The sequence below is a fragment of the Centroberyx gerrardi genome, chromosome 4 (genome assembly GCF_048128805.1).
Source record: "Centroberyx gerrardi isolate f3 chromosome 4, fCenGer3.hap1.cur.20231027, whole genome shotgun sequence".
NCBI lineage: Eukaryota > Metazoa > Chordata > Actinopteri > Beryciformes > Berycidae > Centroberyx > Centroberyx gerrardi.
Window position 1 is genome coordinate 26894368 of NC_136000.1, and position 17646 is coordinate 26912013.

Genomic DNA, 17646 nt, shown 5'->3' on the forward strand with positions numbered 1-17646 from the left:
CGATGCGGACAGAACAAAACTGTGGTTGTAATAGATAACTCCAATGTGGGAGTGTGTGTATGTGTAACGGCTACCATAGCTGTAAACAGGAATGTGCTCTAAATCAACTTGGCTGCTTGACTTCTAGAGCCATTGAGAAAGACCAGACAGCAGCGTCATCACATCCAGGAAGTGCATGGTTCACTGGACCAGCACCAGGACTTAATAATATATTGAATTCATATTGCAATATGAAAGAGCTAAATATGTGCATCGCAAATGCTGCAAAATGGACATTTTTAAATTCATTTTTACAATTCAGACAGACACCATGTCAGGAAATACTTAGTACTTTGCATGCTTACAATTCTTTCCGTTACTCAACTTCATGTTTCTTGTCAGCCTGCCATCCCCAGAAATAACCTAAGAACCTGTGAGAGACTGAGACTGCTGGTCCTACAGCAGCTCATTGGGTTGTCGACGTCCTCAAAACTCAAAGTCCCTCAAAACCTCAATCTCACAATCCTCGGCCTTGGTTGATGTGATGTCAGTGTCTTCTCCCCCTCTTCCCGTCCAAACTGTCAAGAGGAAAGCAGGAAACCAGCTAACAAGGGCAGCCATTTTGGCTCAGCCTGGATATTTATTGCTTTGATTTGATTGATGAGCCCGGCATGTGTCCCGAGAGCGAGCGGAGCTCATGCCAAAAGCGCTCGACTGACAATATTGATGAGTCTTTCGATTGAGCGAAGAGGTTTTGTCCCGGCGCTGTCGGAAGCTTGCTTACATGAAAAAGTTTCTGAATTGAACCTCTCCCGTTCAGGCCAACCACTTATCCTGATGATGTCACTGCCGACCCCCGTGCTTTAACTCTTGCTGTTGCTTGTGAAGTTGATTCTATTCCCCTTGGAGGCAATTTACTGTGCAATAACTAGCCTACACATTTGGATTATAAAGAAAGATCAGAAAACAATATGTTCAAAGTTACCTTTGCCTGACTCGACAACATAATCTAAAGTTTCAGCTGAATATTTTTCAGAGTTGCCTTGATATGACACCCTAAATTATCCAGATACTAGGGAGTCGAAGGAGGATGATACTTTTGGGTGATTACAGACATTTTTAAAATGGCTGCATGTTGACTAATGTGTTAAAATGTATTACAATGTTGCTTATTTCTTCTCATGTCATTGTGTGCAGGTACATGGGCATCGGTCTGTCTGCGCAGGGAGTCAACATGAACAGACTGCCTGGTGAGTAACAAGGGAGTGACATAACCACAGAATAGATGGATGGGGGGGTAGATGGACTGATAGACGCTTGATTGGATGGATCGATGCTCGAATGAAATTAAGGATGTTAGAGTGTGTGGGCGGATGCCAGGATTTATGGACGGATGAATGGATGGTAGAACAAAAAGGACAGGGCGTCTGTGGCGGGAGGAGCGGCTGAGACGGGGTGAAGTGAGGATTCCCAAGGTCACTCGGCACGAACAGCGTGTATGGCGAGCACTCCCATCCAGCAATAACATCGGCTTGCTGGGCTGGAGCCAGAATCTCGGCCGTTCAGCGGCCCGACTGGGCCAGCGCTTTGGCAAGCCGAGGAGAAAAACATCCTGCAACGTTCCTTCCTTTTGTTCCATTCTGGCTACGCATAGGACAGTCTGCATACTCATGGATAGTACAATTAAGCAGCTCTGGAGGGGCTGGCCAGCACTTTGACCCCGAACTCATATAATTACTTTTTGGCCCATAGCTCCAGCAACTCCGACCGCATTGGCTCAGACTGTAATGAAACCACCATGCTGACAACGTTGTAAATTTGGGTATAACATTTACTGTAGGCCTTTACATCACAGCATAGAGAGCTTTCTTATTCAATAGCGGGAAGGGATTAATCAACTGAATTACTAGCTATTATATATCGTTTTTATTCAGGTCAGTACAAATGTGTTGGAACTGGAATAGTGTGAGGAAAAGCTGATGGATGGATGATGGACGGTTGGAGCTTGTGGAGGGAAGGAACTAAGGTACCTCGGAGGCAAGGAAAGGGGACAAGGGATGGATTTTGTGGGTTGAAGTGCAAAGTATGCAAGTAGCTGGAGACGTGCCAGCATGTATGGGATTTGGGGATGAGAGCAGGACGAGTTGAGGACGTCGCTACAGTAATTGGATGTGGGTTGTGGATTCAGCCTGAGTAGTCTGACAGCTGCAGAGGGAACATGTCTGGGCATGTCACTGTGTGTGCAGTCATATGGATCAATGACATTACAGATTGACTCGGGCTCTTTTTGTTTTAGTCTTGTCCGACCCCAGACGGAGGAGTATCGCTTTTAAAGTCCAAAATTGCTTATTATTTTCTAATGATGAATTGCTCAGAACATTATTTTCCCGAAAACTATTTTTGAGCCCGAGCTCGAGCCCAAAGAAGGAAACGGATCGCTAGGGAAGTTTTTTTTCCCACGTAACGAAGGGTGTCATCACATGCAATTTCACAACACGAGCCTATGTTAAAGGGTTACTTCACCAAATAACAAAGTATATATTTTCCACATTCTTTCATACATAGCCCAGAAGTGTAAAGTCTTGCACAGTTTTGGTTTGGTTTATGAGTTACAGAGAGTTTCTGGGTATGAAATTGTCCACAAGCGATCTTACCCTGAAACTTTTCCGTGTTAATAACAGCTGCATGAAATTATGTGGGTAAAAAAATAAACCCAATACCTCAGCGAAGGATATTGTTATTAGGTTTAAGTTATTAAGTTGTTTTTACATACTTAAGAGTTGTTTTAAGAATCGGAATTCAAATCAAAACAAAGCCAGACCAAAGCAAAGTCTTTGCGGGGGAATCAATTTATACCCAAATTAAGGATTAAATAGAACTGTGGTGAGTTATCGGTCTTATGCTGCTTTAACATTAACATGCTGCTTTCATCACTGGCCTTTTTCCCCACTTTCTATTACCCAACACATCAGTCATTTCAAGTGATACAGTGTGTTTCCAATGCCTTTGTTTAAACGTGTGAATACAGTGGGACTCAGATCATGATCAGCGAGTCCACTGCCAGGACTCACAGAACAAAGATGCTACTATAAAGATTTTTGTTAACAGGCGGACAAGACAGTCTCACAACGGCTATCTCAGCCCCTGTTTACCGAAACATAAATATTCAGTGCGCGCCGTGCTTTGACTATCTGTAATTAATTTGCTAGCAGATGGTTGGCAGTGCAGATTGTCACTCGTGTTGTCATTTTATTATTTATTGCTATGGGTTTACAGATGAATAAAAATGTACTGGGGTGGGATGGGGGTGGGGGTGGGGGGAGTTGGTTCAGAGGTCCAAAGGTTTAATAAGCACAAAGAAGGTATCTCTCCTCCCTTCTACTCTTTCACTCCCCCCCCCACCCCTCACACACACACACACACACACACAACCTCTCTAAGCAAACACACACACATATATACAATGAGATCAGTGAACGGTTCAGTGGGCTCTGATGACATAGGAGGAAGCGTGGCGGCCATATTGCAGCAGAAACTCCGACTAAAGCCCCGTGCCTCTCCCAGCCAATCGGACGACTCCTCTGCTCCGGTCTGACCAATCGCGCGCCGGGGCTGCCGACCCCAGTCCGGGGCTACGTGACCTGCCCATTGGCCGGTCAAGGTTTTGCTCAATGGCCGAGGTCCGTGGAATGCCGTGGACTCATCCAGCCGGTTCACCAGACTCTAGATCCTATACGTGCTCACACACACACACACACACACACACACACACACACACAAAGATCATTCATTCTCCTCTCTTCTTGATTCACACGTGTCAAATGTCACACAAAGGTTGGAACAGAGTGGAACGGGGCTGCGTGGACGGCCGTGCTTTTAAAGCCCGCTCACACATCGGTTATGAAAATATTTTTGGTTGCTAGGATTCCACTACAGATGGTCTGTAGCCCTGGTAGACAGATTACTGTTGATTGCCTTAACTCTGACTGACTCAGTGTGTTTGTGTGCCAGTGCATGTGTGTTCTGGACTCAGTTGTGTATGTGTGTGTGTGTGTGTTGGTGTCTGACCGATTGCGTTTGTGAGCGTACTTGTTTGTGTTTGCGTACGTGTGTCCGCGCACACATTTGCGTCCATCTGCCCGTGAGTGTGACGACACACGCATGCATGCATCTGTGTGTGTTCATATGTGTGTTCATGCGTCTGTGTGTGTGTGTCCCTTAATAGTACAATGTTCTCCAATGCTGACCTCTGTGTCTGATCCTGCTGTGGAGGCCTGCCCATTTCATTAGCATGTTGGAGCAGTGAGCCTGGCTTTAGAGGCAATATCCCTGTCAGCAGATTAATCTAATACCTCACCACACACACACACACACACACACACACACACACACACGCACATATGCACACAGGAGCGCACGGAGAGACACACAACAGTATGCACTCACACTCACAAAAAGACGCACAGAAGCAAACGGCAACATAAACATAAACACAAATGCACACATCTCGGCTTAGGCTAATACTTCATTACACACACACACATACACACACACACACACACACATACACATATACAAGCACGCGTCTAATATCTCAGTTCACCCACGACCTACTTTCACTAACCCCGCTTTGCTTTTTGGCAATGGCAGACAAGCTGTGATTGAGGAGAGACACTGACAGACCGGCCGCAAGCTGAAGCTGAACGCCTCCGACTCTGAAGCACGGGTCGGGTTCAGTTCACTTCCAGCTCCGTCAATTCAGGAAGAGGAATTCCTGCAAATTTCAATTAGCGCGAAACTTTTGGCGTCCCCTTCCAAATAACTGAATGAAAAGAAATGGTTTCCTCTTTACATTCTGAGCCGGTTGAACTGAGAATCCTGTTGTAGAGACTGAATACGTTACGCATTGAACACTTTCTACTTAGTTATATAGATATTTCAGCTCTTTGATATATCATCATTTTTCCTCCATTAGAGAGATGTAACATTGAATAAAAGGCAGAAAGCCAAGTCACTTTGCCTTGACATTTCCATTATTCTATAAAAGTGGTGGTTGTTGATATTGGATTTCAGCTTTGGGGAGCATAAGGACGCCTGAAACCAGCCTGGTATCCAGGGGCCGAAATAACCAAGCACCAAATGCTGTTATTCAATAGCATAATGCATCAAAGTGCTCTCTTATGATTTGAATTCTGCTGCACTTTGTTATGAATTATAAACTTGATGCGTTGTATCTGTGTAAGCAAGTGAAGTTATTTGCTATGTCTTTGCATAATGTTTGAGAATTATTTTGGCTGGTAAAAATGTATTCTTAGCAGGTAATGATTTATTAGTTTGCCAGTCCTTGTAAGCCACAAAGTTAAATTCAGACACTGCTGGTTTCAGCCCATTGAGCCCAATATTGTCAGTGCATTTCTCTCGTATAGGCAGAATACTATTTGCCTGTAACACTTTGTTCTATTGACTGAGCATTGTATGCCCGCAACTATTGACTCCTTTGCACAGTAGTACAGCGCAACCCTTTGAGGCTTTATACACATAGAAAAGATGACATGGTTAAGCATGTAGTGCATCACCGGCATCAGATGAAAACCTCCTATCTCCAAAATCAGCTTTTATTTTCAGGTTGAAGGTCATGCAAATTATAGGCCTGCAGTGCAATGTTTTTAGTGGGGTTGATGGTCCCTAAGGTCGTAAAACTTGTTGAGCAGATAAAGGACCGGGTTATCCGTTACTTCAGATAAAAACACATGAAGCACAGCTGAAGTCATGAGGTTTTTAACCCCACACACTGGCTGGCTCACAGCTACACACATACACACCAAAGAACAAGAAACCAAATGGTTTAATGACTAATACCTGCCATCCTCTCCTCTCTCTCCCGTTCCCTTTATTCTCCCTAGTTCAGCCTCATGTGCTGCTGCTGTGCCTGTTGGCAATGACTCACCAGGTTCTGCTCATAGACCAGAGCCTCCTGCTGGTCACCCAGAGCGCTGCACAACATGCCACAGAAGGCTGCATTTAAATAGTCGGAAACGGCGCTGTGTGAATTTTCGTGACATGTCCCGGGGGCAGCGGTAGTCAGCCGGGGCGATCTGGGCAGCGGGGGTGAATGAGTAACTCTCTCCCGTCCTTCAGCAAGGCGCTTAACCCCCAACTGGGCAGCTCCTAGTCCATGTGTGCAACTGCATGAATGTGAAGCAGGGTGGTGCGGGGAAAACCAGCATGCATGTGTATCAAAACCCTTTGCTTTCATAAGTAAAGGTCACGCAAATCGATTGTGTTGTCGGCCAAAGTCAGTCAGTCACGGGGTCCCGAGTCAAGAGGTTCAATTTTTCATAAGGGTCACAGGCAGGAAGATCAGAACCAAATCCTAATCCTAATCCTTGTCCCGTTTCAGGATGGGACAAGCACTCGTACGGTTACCACGGAGACGACGGCCACTCCTTCTGCTCCTCGGGGACCGGCCAGCCGTACGGCCCCACCTTCACCACGGGCGACGTGATTGGCTGCTGCGTTAACCTCATTAACAACACTTGCTTTTACACCAAAAATGGCATCAGCTTAGGTTGGTCAACATGTTCTGTATTGTATAGATAGGTGAATTTATAACATTTAGAATTTATGATATAACAGCTTCATTGTCATTTATTTACTTGTTTAGTTATTTAGTTGATAGAATGTTTAATTCATAGCTTGTTGTTACCATCATGTAGACATTTATGGACCAACTAACTTTCTTACTATATTTTTCGTCCCATCCCTCAGGTGTAGCCTTCACAGACCTCCCTGTGAGTATCAACATATGCGCATCATGTTATCATAGCATAATATGCATGATGTTCTTCTATAATTTTCTTTATAGCCATAGTGTCAGGGATACATTTGATTTCGGTTACCTCTGGCCCCAGTTTTGGTTCTGCTGCAGCTTGGCAGTGTTAAAACTGTTCTCATTTGGAGAATTAATTTTCATAAAAGTGCTCATCTTAATTAGTGGGCTTAATAATAATAATAATAATATGAACTTTATTTGTATAGCACCTTTCATGCAGAGAGGCAGCTCAAAGTGCTTTCCAGCAGACAATCAACATATTGGCTTCAACTTGTTTGTTTTTTGGAGGAAAATTTGATTTATATATATTCAGGCATACATATATTTTGATTGTTTTTTTTTATTTTCGTGTCATGCACACAAAGTGCCCAACCCTCATGGGTTTACAAGACACCAAAGTTACAGTTGCAGTGGTTATACATTTCATTTCATTGCAAAATTACAGATTATTATACAGCTCGGTCTTCTCGGTCTTGACTCGGTCAACAAAATATTCTGCCTTCTCTCCCAAGCTTGGCAAATAAAATCTGCTACAGAAAAGATTCCCTTCTTGAAGCACAACTCAAGTTTTTCATAATCATCCAGCCCAAAGAAATCAACATAAATAGAGGACATTTTACTAAAAAGTACATCCCTTACGTCCTCGTAGACAGAACAGTAAAGCAAGAAATGAACTTCATTCTCAATTTCACCTAACTCACACAACAAACAAAGTCTGTCCTCCTCTGGAGTGGCATTAAACCTGCCAGTCTCTAGGGCTAATGGTAATGTTCCTGAACGTAACTGTGCACATAGGGATCTTTGTCTTTTGTTTAAATTATACTTCACATAAGGTTCTACACTGTAGCTACTCTTTATGAGACAATAAGTTCATAATTTTTGCTTATACCATATATCAACAGATCATTTTTCTTTATACATGAGAAACATTTTACTCCTAATCTCCTGAATATCACAAAGTAACCTGTTCTGGAAAATGAATGACAAATCGTTCAAATAAAATAAGGATTTCAACTCATTGGCCCAGGGATGACCATGCGAAATGTCCCAATTAAATATCTTTTTAGTGAATCTCTGATCAGACATCTTCACACGTCTATTCCAAAGCCGAAGCATTTGACCCATATCTCCACTAATGGCCAAAACTGAAGTAAATTTATGGACTCCAAAAAAAGATCGAATAGCTCTGTGATGCAAAGTGTTGCAACTTGTATATTCACGGAAACCCCAAACACCAGAAGCATAGTCAGACACAGGACACACACATGAGTTATAGAGTTGTGTATAAGTATGGAATCCCAGATGACCACATTGTTTAACTTTGTTCAGTACAGATCCCAGAGCTCCACCCGCTGACTGAGCTAACACTGACAGCTTCTTTAAATGTCATGTGCTCGTCCAGCGTCAAGCCAAGATATTTATACTGATCAGTATGACAGCACTGTTGAACCAAAATTAAAGACAACTGAACTTCTCTCCCCTCATTTTTGTCTAAAATGTACTATTTGTGTTTTATTATTTGTGTATGGGTATATATATGTATATGTATATACAGTGTGTGTGTATGTATGTATATACATATATATATATATATATATATATATATGTATATATATATATATACACACACATATACAGTATATATCCTAATATATATCCCTAAACAAATTACACTTATGACACATAAGACACTAAGACACTGTTTTCCTTGTATGTTACACTTTGTAATTTTTTTTATGTATATCTTACCATACATCGTTCATGATTGTATCCTAGTATATATCATTAGTTTTACACTAATATTGTGATACCAAACCCACATGATCCTTGTGATGCCAGTCTTGTAATATTGGGGCTGACAAACTGCATGGTCCATGTCTGACTGCAGCTTATGTTGGTGGAAACTAAGGTTTTTGTCCAATGGCCACAGTGGTTAGAACAACAACTGGTCGTCTTCCAGTGTCTTTAAAAAAAACCCTAAATGGTCCTTTTAAGTGAATATATTTTTGCTGTCTTTCGTGTCCGCCAGCCCAACCTGTACCCTACCGTGGGGCTTCAGACCCCCGGCGAGATTGTAGACGCTAACTTTGGCCAGCAGCCCTTTGTCTTCGACATCGAGGACTACATGAGCGAATGGCGGGCCAAGATCCACGGCATGATCGCTCGCTTCCCCATAGGAGAGAGGCTGGGGGAGTGGCAGGCCGTCCTGCAGAAGTAAGACGCCTGGACCCACACACACACACACACACACACACACACAAGCAGACACAGACATGCACAGGGTGTCTACAGGTTGTGACAAAAATCTTCAAATGTCTTGAATTTAATGATCTATGTTCAAGGCCTCAAAAGTCCTTGAATACTGTTCAGTACAGCATTCCGGTTTCTTGGTGTGCTGTTTTTCTCCTGAGTCGGTCATTCCAACCTGTACTGTAATAGGACAAAAGTTCATGTTCATTTCATTGGTCTTATTTTCCATTCTAACTGGCATTAAAAAGGTCTTTAAAAGTCATAGATTTACCTTGATGAAACTTGCAGACGCCCTGATATATTCACGGTCACATAAACTGAATTGTTACCATATTCTGCCGCCACATTGTGTGCATGAGAGATGTATCAATAGAACATTCTTGAAGTTGATGTCACTGTCAGAAACACACAAGAGTAAACTGAGTCTTTGGGAGATTGGCCTGTTCAACTTGCCTGTTAAGTGACGAGAACACAGACACCAAAATAATTAATGTGTCCCTGGTAGATAGTCCACTGGCTCTGGTGCTCCATGCTAACACTTTAGCTACACTATGTTGAGTGATAGTAGGCGACTAGCATTATCTCAAAAGTGAGGAAAAGTTTTGTCTGGCAGTTTTGTGTATGAGATTGGTCAAATTGACACAAAATATGAAACAAAAATAACATAGTGTTTTGAACTGCCAGGCACTACTTTACCTGTTTCCATAGGATGTGAAGGTGGTGGGTAATGAGAGACTGTGTACAGTTAAAATCACTGCACTTTTGATAAATATGTGCTTGCTCACCTGAAATAGTTCCAAAAATAAACCTGGCTACATCAGCTATATTGAGTTGATGATATTTCATTTTTAAAATACATGAATCTACACGTCATATAATTAAAAAAAAACACAAACAACTTTTTATTACTAAAAGGTCAGTCTTCTTACTTCGCCTACTATCACTCAGCATAGTGTAGCTAAAGTGTTAGCATGGAGCACCGGAACAAATGATCTGGATGATTTTGGTGTCTGTGTTGGTGTATACCTTTAAATCAGTTTAATAAATTAAACCTTTAAACCCATTTTTTCTGTTTTCTCTCAGTATGGTGTCCAGCTACCTGGTGCACCATGGGTATTGCGCCACAGCAACAGCCTTCGCCAGAGCCACGGAGACCATGATACAAGAGGACCAGACCTCTATAAAGAACAGACAGAGTGAGTGAGGAAAACACACACACACACACACACACACATCAGCACCAAAGAATGTACAGGATTTATAGTCGTCCATAGCTACTACCTGCATCGTTTTGTGACATCAGCACCTAAACATCTTTCTGATATCAGTTCAAAACCGTCTCCAAAGCTGTTTTAGTATGAATTATAATCATGCCATAACATAATTTTGTGAAGATTTTGTGCTCGTTTGGGTCGACGTCGAACTCGGCCTCCTACCGCACACCGCCGTCTGATAGCGTGGTTCCTCTTGACCAGTACGAATGTCTAAGTGATGAGCTCCTGTTTCCTTCGTCCAATAGGAATACAGAAGCTGGTGCTGGCAGGACGGGTGGGCGAGGCCATAGAAGCCACTCAGCAGCTTTATCCCGGCCTGCTAGAACACAACCCCAACCTACTATTCATGTTGAAGTAAGTTAGTTATTAAATCACCAAACCTAACCTACAGTACTTTCCATGTTGAAACAAAGTCAGAACTCAATTCTTGTCGTGTTAAAGCAAGCTGTAAAACTTGACAGCTGGTTTTTACGAGGTAGCCTAGGGAAAAGTTCATCTACACTACTGCACATATATTTTCATCCAGTTAGACCGGCTCTGTGGTATGTTTTTAACGTCAGTATTCAACGGTAAACACTTTCAGAGTATCTGTAACTGTAGCCAACCTTGAAAAATTCCCTTCATCTTTCCCCTGCATTATGACTAGCACTTGTAGTATGTGATTCTCAATTGGATTATAATGTCAGTGTCACTAAATGTTTCCCTCAGTTCCATGCCATGACAATGCTTTAAAAAACTGGGCGTGTTTTAAAGATTAGAATATCAAATCCAGGACAGAAATACAATGACAGTGCAGTTTTTTTCATAAAGCATCCTTACACCAAAGCATTGACGCTCTACCTTCACTCTCTTTTTAAAAAGTTCATCCTGTCTTTTTCATACCAAAGATGTTCCACTTGCTTTCAGCGATGGAGCACCGTGTCCCTCTGCTATGACCTGCACCCATTCTCCCGGATATTGCACAGGGTGTGATCGCTCTATTCTCACGTCGGAGACTTCTAGCGAATTCACTCCATCACGAAAACCTATTATTTTTTCCCCCGTCAACACGTCTAGACACTTTCTGTAAAAATGTATCGCCTCTGTCGACTTGTTAATGTGAATTCTTGTATCCTTGTCATGGTCATTTGTTCCATATATATTGATATTTTTATAATGCTTCCCTCGATACTGCATATATGTCTAATTTTCCGTTTTTTATTCATTGCTGTATCCTGTTGCGACCCGATTTCCCCACAAGGATCCTTAAAGTTTCAGCTCATCTTACCTCAGATGACTGTAGAGTTATGAATAAGTCTACTGTGTGATGTTGGAGGCAGGGCAGAGTGTCCCGGTGCAGCTTCCCGGTCAGTTCCAGTAACAGCAGTGTGTCCCGCCTCCCAGGTGTCGTCAGTTTGTGGAGATGGTGAACGGTACGGACAGCGAGGTCCGCTGCTTTAGCATTCGCTCCCCCAAGTCCCAGGACAGTTACCCCGGCTCGCCCAGCCTCAGCCCCCGCCACGGAGCCACCAACACACACCTGCACGCCGGAGGTACACACACACGCACACACACACACACTCATATCGTCTCAAACTTTATCCTCCCTGGGGAGCAAGATAATACACAAACAAAATGCCTATACCACACAAGAAAGGCTTTTCCAATCACCCTAAGAAATGAAACTGCCTAATGAAACCAGACTGCCTCTGTATGAGTTTCACCTGTGTGTGTGTGTGTGTGTGTGTGTGTGTGTATGTGTGTTTGACCCCCCCACCCCATCACCACCCACCGCCCGCCACCCCAGGAGCAGACAGCCCCACCTGCAGTAACGGGGTGACTCCCCCCAACAAGTCAAAGAGCCACGGCGGCGCTGGCGTTGGCGGCGTTGGCAGCAGCGGCAGCGGCGGCAAATACCCCGGCGTGTCCTCCTCAGCCTCCTCCTCCTCCTCCTCCTCCCCCTCCTCCGTCAACTACTCCGAGTCCAACTCCTCCGACTCCACCAAGAGCCAGCCACACAGCGCCAACAGCACCCAGGAAACCAGGTAGGGAGGGCCACAACTTGGGCCGGTAGGCTTCAAAGCCAAGACTGTGTTTATTCCACTTCTTCCATTCTAACAGCACAGTTTCAGCTTCACATTGGATTACTTTGTCAAAATGCTATTGTGTTATTGGCTGTCAGAGGCTGTTATTGGCTGTTATCCTGACAAACAGCATGGAAGGACAAGTAGCAACATTTGCTTAGCAACAGGAAGCAACAGGTTTTATGGGAAATGTGATTTTAATTTTGAGAAACACAAAATGCTCCATCCTAATTTTTTTAAATAAATTTAAATTTAAATAATTTTAAAATTTTCCTTTCATCACCTTTGTTCATGTCAAAATTAACTGATATGCAATTGCACAATTTACTACAAATTTACCTGAATTTGAAGCCCTGTGAGTTCTGAATTTCAAGGCTTGATCCATCAGTATATAAGTGTGACATGTTTACATTATGCTCATATTATGATTTTGTGAAACTTAGCATTCCTGTGTGGTAACCTTTGTGTCTCGTGTGTGTGTGTGTGTGTGTGTGTGTGTGTGTAGTGACAGCGAGATGGAGATCGAAGCAGAGCATTATACCAACGGGGTGGTGGAGGGCTCCTCAGCACGGATCATGAACGGCACGTACAAACACCAAGAGATCCTTCAGCCAGACGACAACAGCCTGGGCAACGGGGTCACAGGTACACACGCACACACACACACACACACACAGCCTTCACACACAGCTATCCTTTTATTTCTTTTGTCCTTTCATGCTTTCTCGTATTCCTTCTTCTTTCTTCTTGATTTGTCTCTCCCTGTTCTTACACCCAGCTTACAGTAGGACATGTTTGTATGTGTGTATTCCAACTGCGTCTGTGTGTGTGTGTGTGTGTGTGTGTGTTGCCACCAGATGAGGGCTGCAGCAGTAGTAGACAGCTTTGCGGAGGGAACCAGGCAGCCACAGAGAGGATGATCCAGTTCGGAAGGGAGCTGCAGGCGCTCAACGAACAGCTGTGCCGCGAGTACGGCAAGAACGCCACACACAAGAAGATGTTACAGGTACACACACACACACACACACACACACACACTTGCACTCCACAAACAGCTGTGCTACAACAGGTAACCATTGAAGTGATGCCAGAACCGGGGGTGATGAGATTTCTTTCCGCTGGCAGCAGTTTTAAAATCCTGGTCGCTGCGTTCTGTACAAGCTGTAGACGTCGGAGAGACTTTTGATTTCGGAGAGGCACATCCAGTCCCCGCTGTCTGACAACTAGTGAGTCAGTTGCCCCGACGCCCCAGTGCACAGGAGAGGCTCCCAATTACTCTGTACTGCAAGCTGTGGCGTCTGATTTAAAAAAGCAATCTCTCTGGGAACAATGGAGTCTGTGGCAGAACAATAGAACCTGCATCGGAGCGGTAGAAGTTCTGCCGGGGGATTCTTCTGCGACTCTTCTTGTTTGTTCGGCAAAAACAACTTTTTGCTAATTTCATGAAGGCAAAAAAGAGGCCCCTATCATAAACACGTTCTTGATAGAGGCGTGGTACAATCAACAAATGAATATTTATTTACTATTTGACTGAGAGCAGAGAGAAAAGCTATCAATAGAGAGACAAGTCCAATGCTGATGGGAAGTACCTTTTCATTATTTGCAAGTCTCAGAAGCAAAAGAGTGCACAAAAAAATACCATATGCTCTAGTCAGACTGACCAAGTAATTTCCATTTATTAAAAAGAAAACGCTCTACAGCGATGGTCTCAGCAGGGACGGTACTTGCCCTCCCTTCACCTGACCTGAGTCCAGATTCGATTTCAAGGTTTGTATCGTTATAATGGAGAGAAACGATCGAGCAAATGTTTCCAGACATGTGTTTTGAAAAAAGAAAAAATCACATCAGGGAGCACTCAGGACAATGCTCCTCTAACATGAGCGGCTAATCATTTATTTTGACCAAATAATAATGTCTTGTCAGTCGTCGGCCGTCGCTCCACTTGGTCCCCAGGAATTTAATGGATACAGGCGGGCTTGGACATTTCGGTGGCAGTTGACACATAATAAGTCCAACTTAGCGAGCTGCAGAGTTTGTGCAGAGCGATGTTGTTCCAGTTGTGTGTTATGCATACGGTTCTCTGTTTGTCTGTCTGTGTAGGATGCGTTCAGCCTGCTAGCGTACTCAGACCCGTGGAACTGCCCCGTGGGCCAGCAGCTAGACCCCATGCAGAGAGAATCACTCTGCTCCGCACTCAACAGCGCCATTCTGGGTAAGGGACACCAACATACACACACACACACATGCACTTAAGGGTGTGTTGACATTGTTCCACTGTTTTCAAACTGCCACCACCTTTTTTACTCCGAAATGAAATGCTGTCCCAGCTAATAAAGACGGCCTAAATAAAAAGACATGGATGTGACAGTAAAGTTTGTAAGGTAAGATGTTTTTAGGGATTATTGAAAACACTCAACTCAGCACAATGAAATACGGAAAAAACAGAAACTCTGACCAAACCAAATGTGATGGATTATCTCGCTCTGTGGAAGTTGCTGTACAAGAATAAATGGCAGCAAATGGCTTCTTCTTCTGAAGGGAGGAAAAGGAGCACTGATTTCTCCAACTATGCTGACTGTGTGCAGACAAACCAGGAAGAATGTAAAGGAGAGAGGCAACATAGACCACTGGCACAAACTTAAGCATCAGTATCATCCTTTAAGCAGAGCCGAGTGCTTTCTAAAGCTAAGAAAAGGTGAACTTTTTAGAGGACAGCACACTACTTTTTTGTGAGCCGGCCAATCACATCAAAGAAGAGGTGGGATTTCATGCTACATGGGCAGCTGATTGGCTCCTCTGCCTCCACCGCCGATGCCAGCAGTCTTCTCTTTGGCCTGGTCAGAGTATACCTGTGTCTTCCCTCCTCTCTATCATTTGGGCGCAAGATAATACACATAATACATACATAATGCACGCACTACAGATTTTTTTTGTGTCTCCTCTGATACCAACTTTTGGAAAAATGCACCCATGCACACACACACACACACACACACACACACACACTGTTGTGACCCATGTGTTGCACCCCTGCCTGATCCCATAGTGTGTTTTCCGCCACAGAGTCCCAGAACCTGCCTAAGCAGCCTCCGCTGATGCTAGCGCTGGGCCAGGCCACAGAGTGTGTTCAGCTCATGGCCCGGGTCCGTTCTGGGTCCTGCTCCTTTGCCAGAGTAGACAACTTTTTGCACTAGCCCAAGTCCAGGTGAGTGGAGATCACGATATGCATCTAGTATATGATATATCATACATATACACACATAAAATTAAAAAAACATGATGACATATGCATTGCACATACATAAACGAAATGAAAAAAACAATTACTCACAAACATAAAGTGAAAATATCCAGACATTATACATTTTTATAATCACACTACAATGATGTAATGAACAACACACAGGCTTTAACATCTAAACACACACACACACACGGCTCCTTACCTGGCTCAAACCGTTCCCCGTCTCTCCGCAGGTTAATGTTAAGCAGCGCTGAGAGGAGGCATGTCCGGCAGGTAGTTGTCATGGCGACGGAGGAGAGAGCATGCGTGTGATTGGTGTGTTTGGCTGTCCGTCAGGCCGAGCCAGCGGGACAGACAGAGGAGCGGCGGAGAGCAGAGAAGAAAGCTTCTTTTTAATTTAGTATTATCAAATACAGAAATGTGTGACACTATTTAAAGATAATTAATTATTATTCTGTTTATCTAGCCATTTTTTTTTTTTTTTTGTTTTTTTTTTTGTTTTTTTTTTAGTTCTTTTTTTGTCAGTTTGTTGTGCTCATCTTGGACGAAAGATTCTAATTCCCTTTTTATTTTCTCTTTGTTTTTATGGGTGGATTTTGATTCCCTACGACTCAGTATTTTACTCACCTGTTGTTGTTGTTGTTGTTGTTGTTGTTGTTCACCATATCACAGACCACAATACTCATGGCTGGTTTCCACGGTAACACGCTCTGGTGCCCCGGACTATAGGTCATCTCTACAGTATCTTAGTAATGTTAAGTCTTCACTGAGAAAATGCAGCAGACAGACAGACAGATGCCAAGTACTAATTCTGGGCCCTTGCTCCCTCTAAAGTAAACACTTGGAAGTGCACTGGTTTCCCTGCCCAGGATGCAAAGCAGGCGTTTGCTATGGAAACAGATACAGATAAAACCGTTACAAAGCCGTTACCACTTTGAACCGCAGCAGTGAATTATTGCTCATTTGTTGTGGAATCGTTTGGAAAATGATTCTCTTTTCAGCTGTCAGAAGGTGCAAGGAAGCAGAGACGTATAAATAAATACATAAATATGCCAATACAGCTCTACTCAGCTCAGGGTTCAAAAGCCGTTGTAGCCGTACTACTGCAGGATATAGCTGCTGCTGTCACACTCTTAAGCTCTAGCCGGGACGATGCTGCTCACACCTGTCAGACTTTCTCTCATCTCCCCTAGTGGATGCAGGACTTAGTTTTACCATTTTAAATACATGAAGGAGGGGGAGCCAAGGAGTCGCGTACCTCAGCGTGAAAAACATATTCTCTGACTGTGCGGAGCAGATTTTAGCTCGGGTCAAGGCTGAGGCAGTCGAGTCGATCTGCAGCAAAATAGAAAATGGATTGAAGTCAGATAAAAATGGGTCACCGAATGATTCCAGAAATTAAAATTTAGTGGCGATATTGTAGTATGGTAGTAGGTATTTTGAATAAAACACTGTGGGCTAATAGGATAGTAGCCAAAGAACAAGGCACGTTTTGTTAAATGAAGCTACACACTTTTTTTTCCCCCTCTAAAAACATGAGTCCCCTGGAAAAAATATTAAAAATACTAACTAGTGGGCAACCAAAGATTAAATTGGAATATTAGAGGTGTGGGAGCCTTAATTTTACATTGAAATCTATGGCAGTGGTCGTCAGTTGCACCCACCACACACCCACTTTAACATTCTGGGTGACATGTTGGACTGTACACTATTATCATGGCCACCTTAATGCTAACATAGAGTAAGGAAGTATCCAAAACATAGACTAACAGGCAGAGGGTTTGTATTTAGAAGTTAAGTCACTTTTTGTGCATATATTATCGGCATTAGAATTTCAAATAAAGAGGTGAAATCAAACGGCGAGGATTTTAATTTTAGAATGCCCCTTTGTGATAACTAAATCGTATTCTTACCACATGTGGGCTGCGTGTGCCCTTTTGAGAATGTGTTGCCAGGCTCCAGCTGAACTGAGCTGTGTCGTGTCGCCTACCATCTAGCCGCTGA

At 43.4% G+C, this 17646-nt stretch overlaps 1 protein-coding gene across 1 annotated transcript in view; it reads left to right on the forward strand.

Moving 5' to 3' along the window:
* The window catches only part of ranbp10 (RAN binding protein 10), a 30266-nt gene extending 13193 nt beyond the window's left edge, over positions 1 to 17073 (forward strand). The window contains exons 3-15 of the mRNA XM_071921605.2: positions 1177 to 1229; positions 6380 to 6547; positions 6748 to 6770; positions 8841 to 9025; positions 10145 to 10257; positions 10581 to 10689; positions 11719 to 11867; positions 12122 to 12359; positions 12904 to 13043; positions 13256 to 13404; positions 14499 to 14610; positions 15462 to 15603; positions 15876 to 17073. Coding sequence (XP_071777706.2) covers positions 1177 to 1229; positions 6380 to 6547; positions 6748 to 6770; positions 8841 to 9025; positions 10145 to 10257; positions 10581 to 10689; positions 11719 to 11867; positions 12122 to 12359; positions 12904 to 13043; positions 13256 to 13404; positions 14499 to 14610; positions 15462 to 15592 — 1570 coding nt within the window. The 3' untranslated portion in view covers positions 15593 to 15603; positions 15876 to 17073. The remainder of the gene's footprint in view (positions 1 to 1176; positions 1230 to 6379; positions 6548 to 6747; positions 6771 to 8840; positions 9026 to 10144; positions 10258 to 10580; positions 10690 to 11718; positions 11868 to 12121; positions 12360 to 12903; positions 13044 to 13255; positions 13405 to 14498; positions 14611 to 15461; positions 15604 to 15875) is intronic.
* The last annotated feature ends 573 nt before the right edge of the window (positions 17074 to 17646 follow it).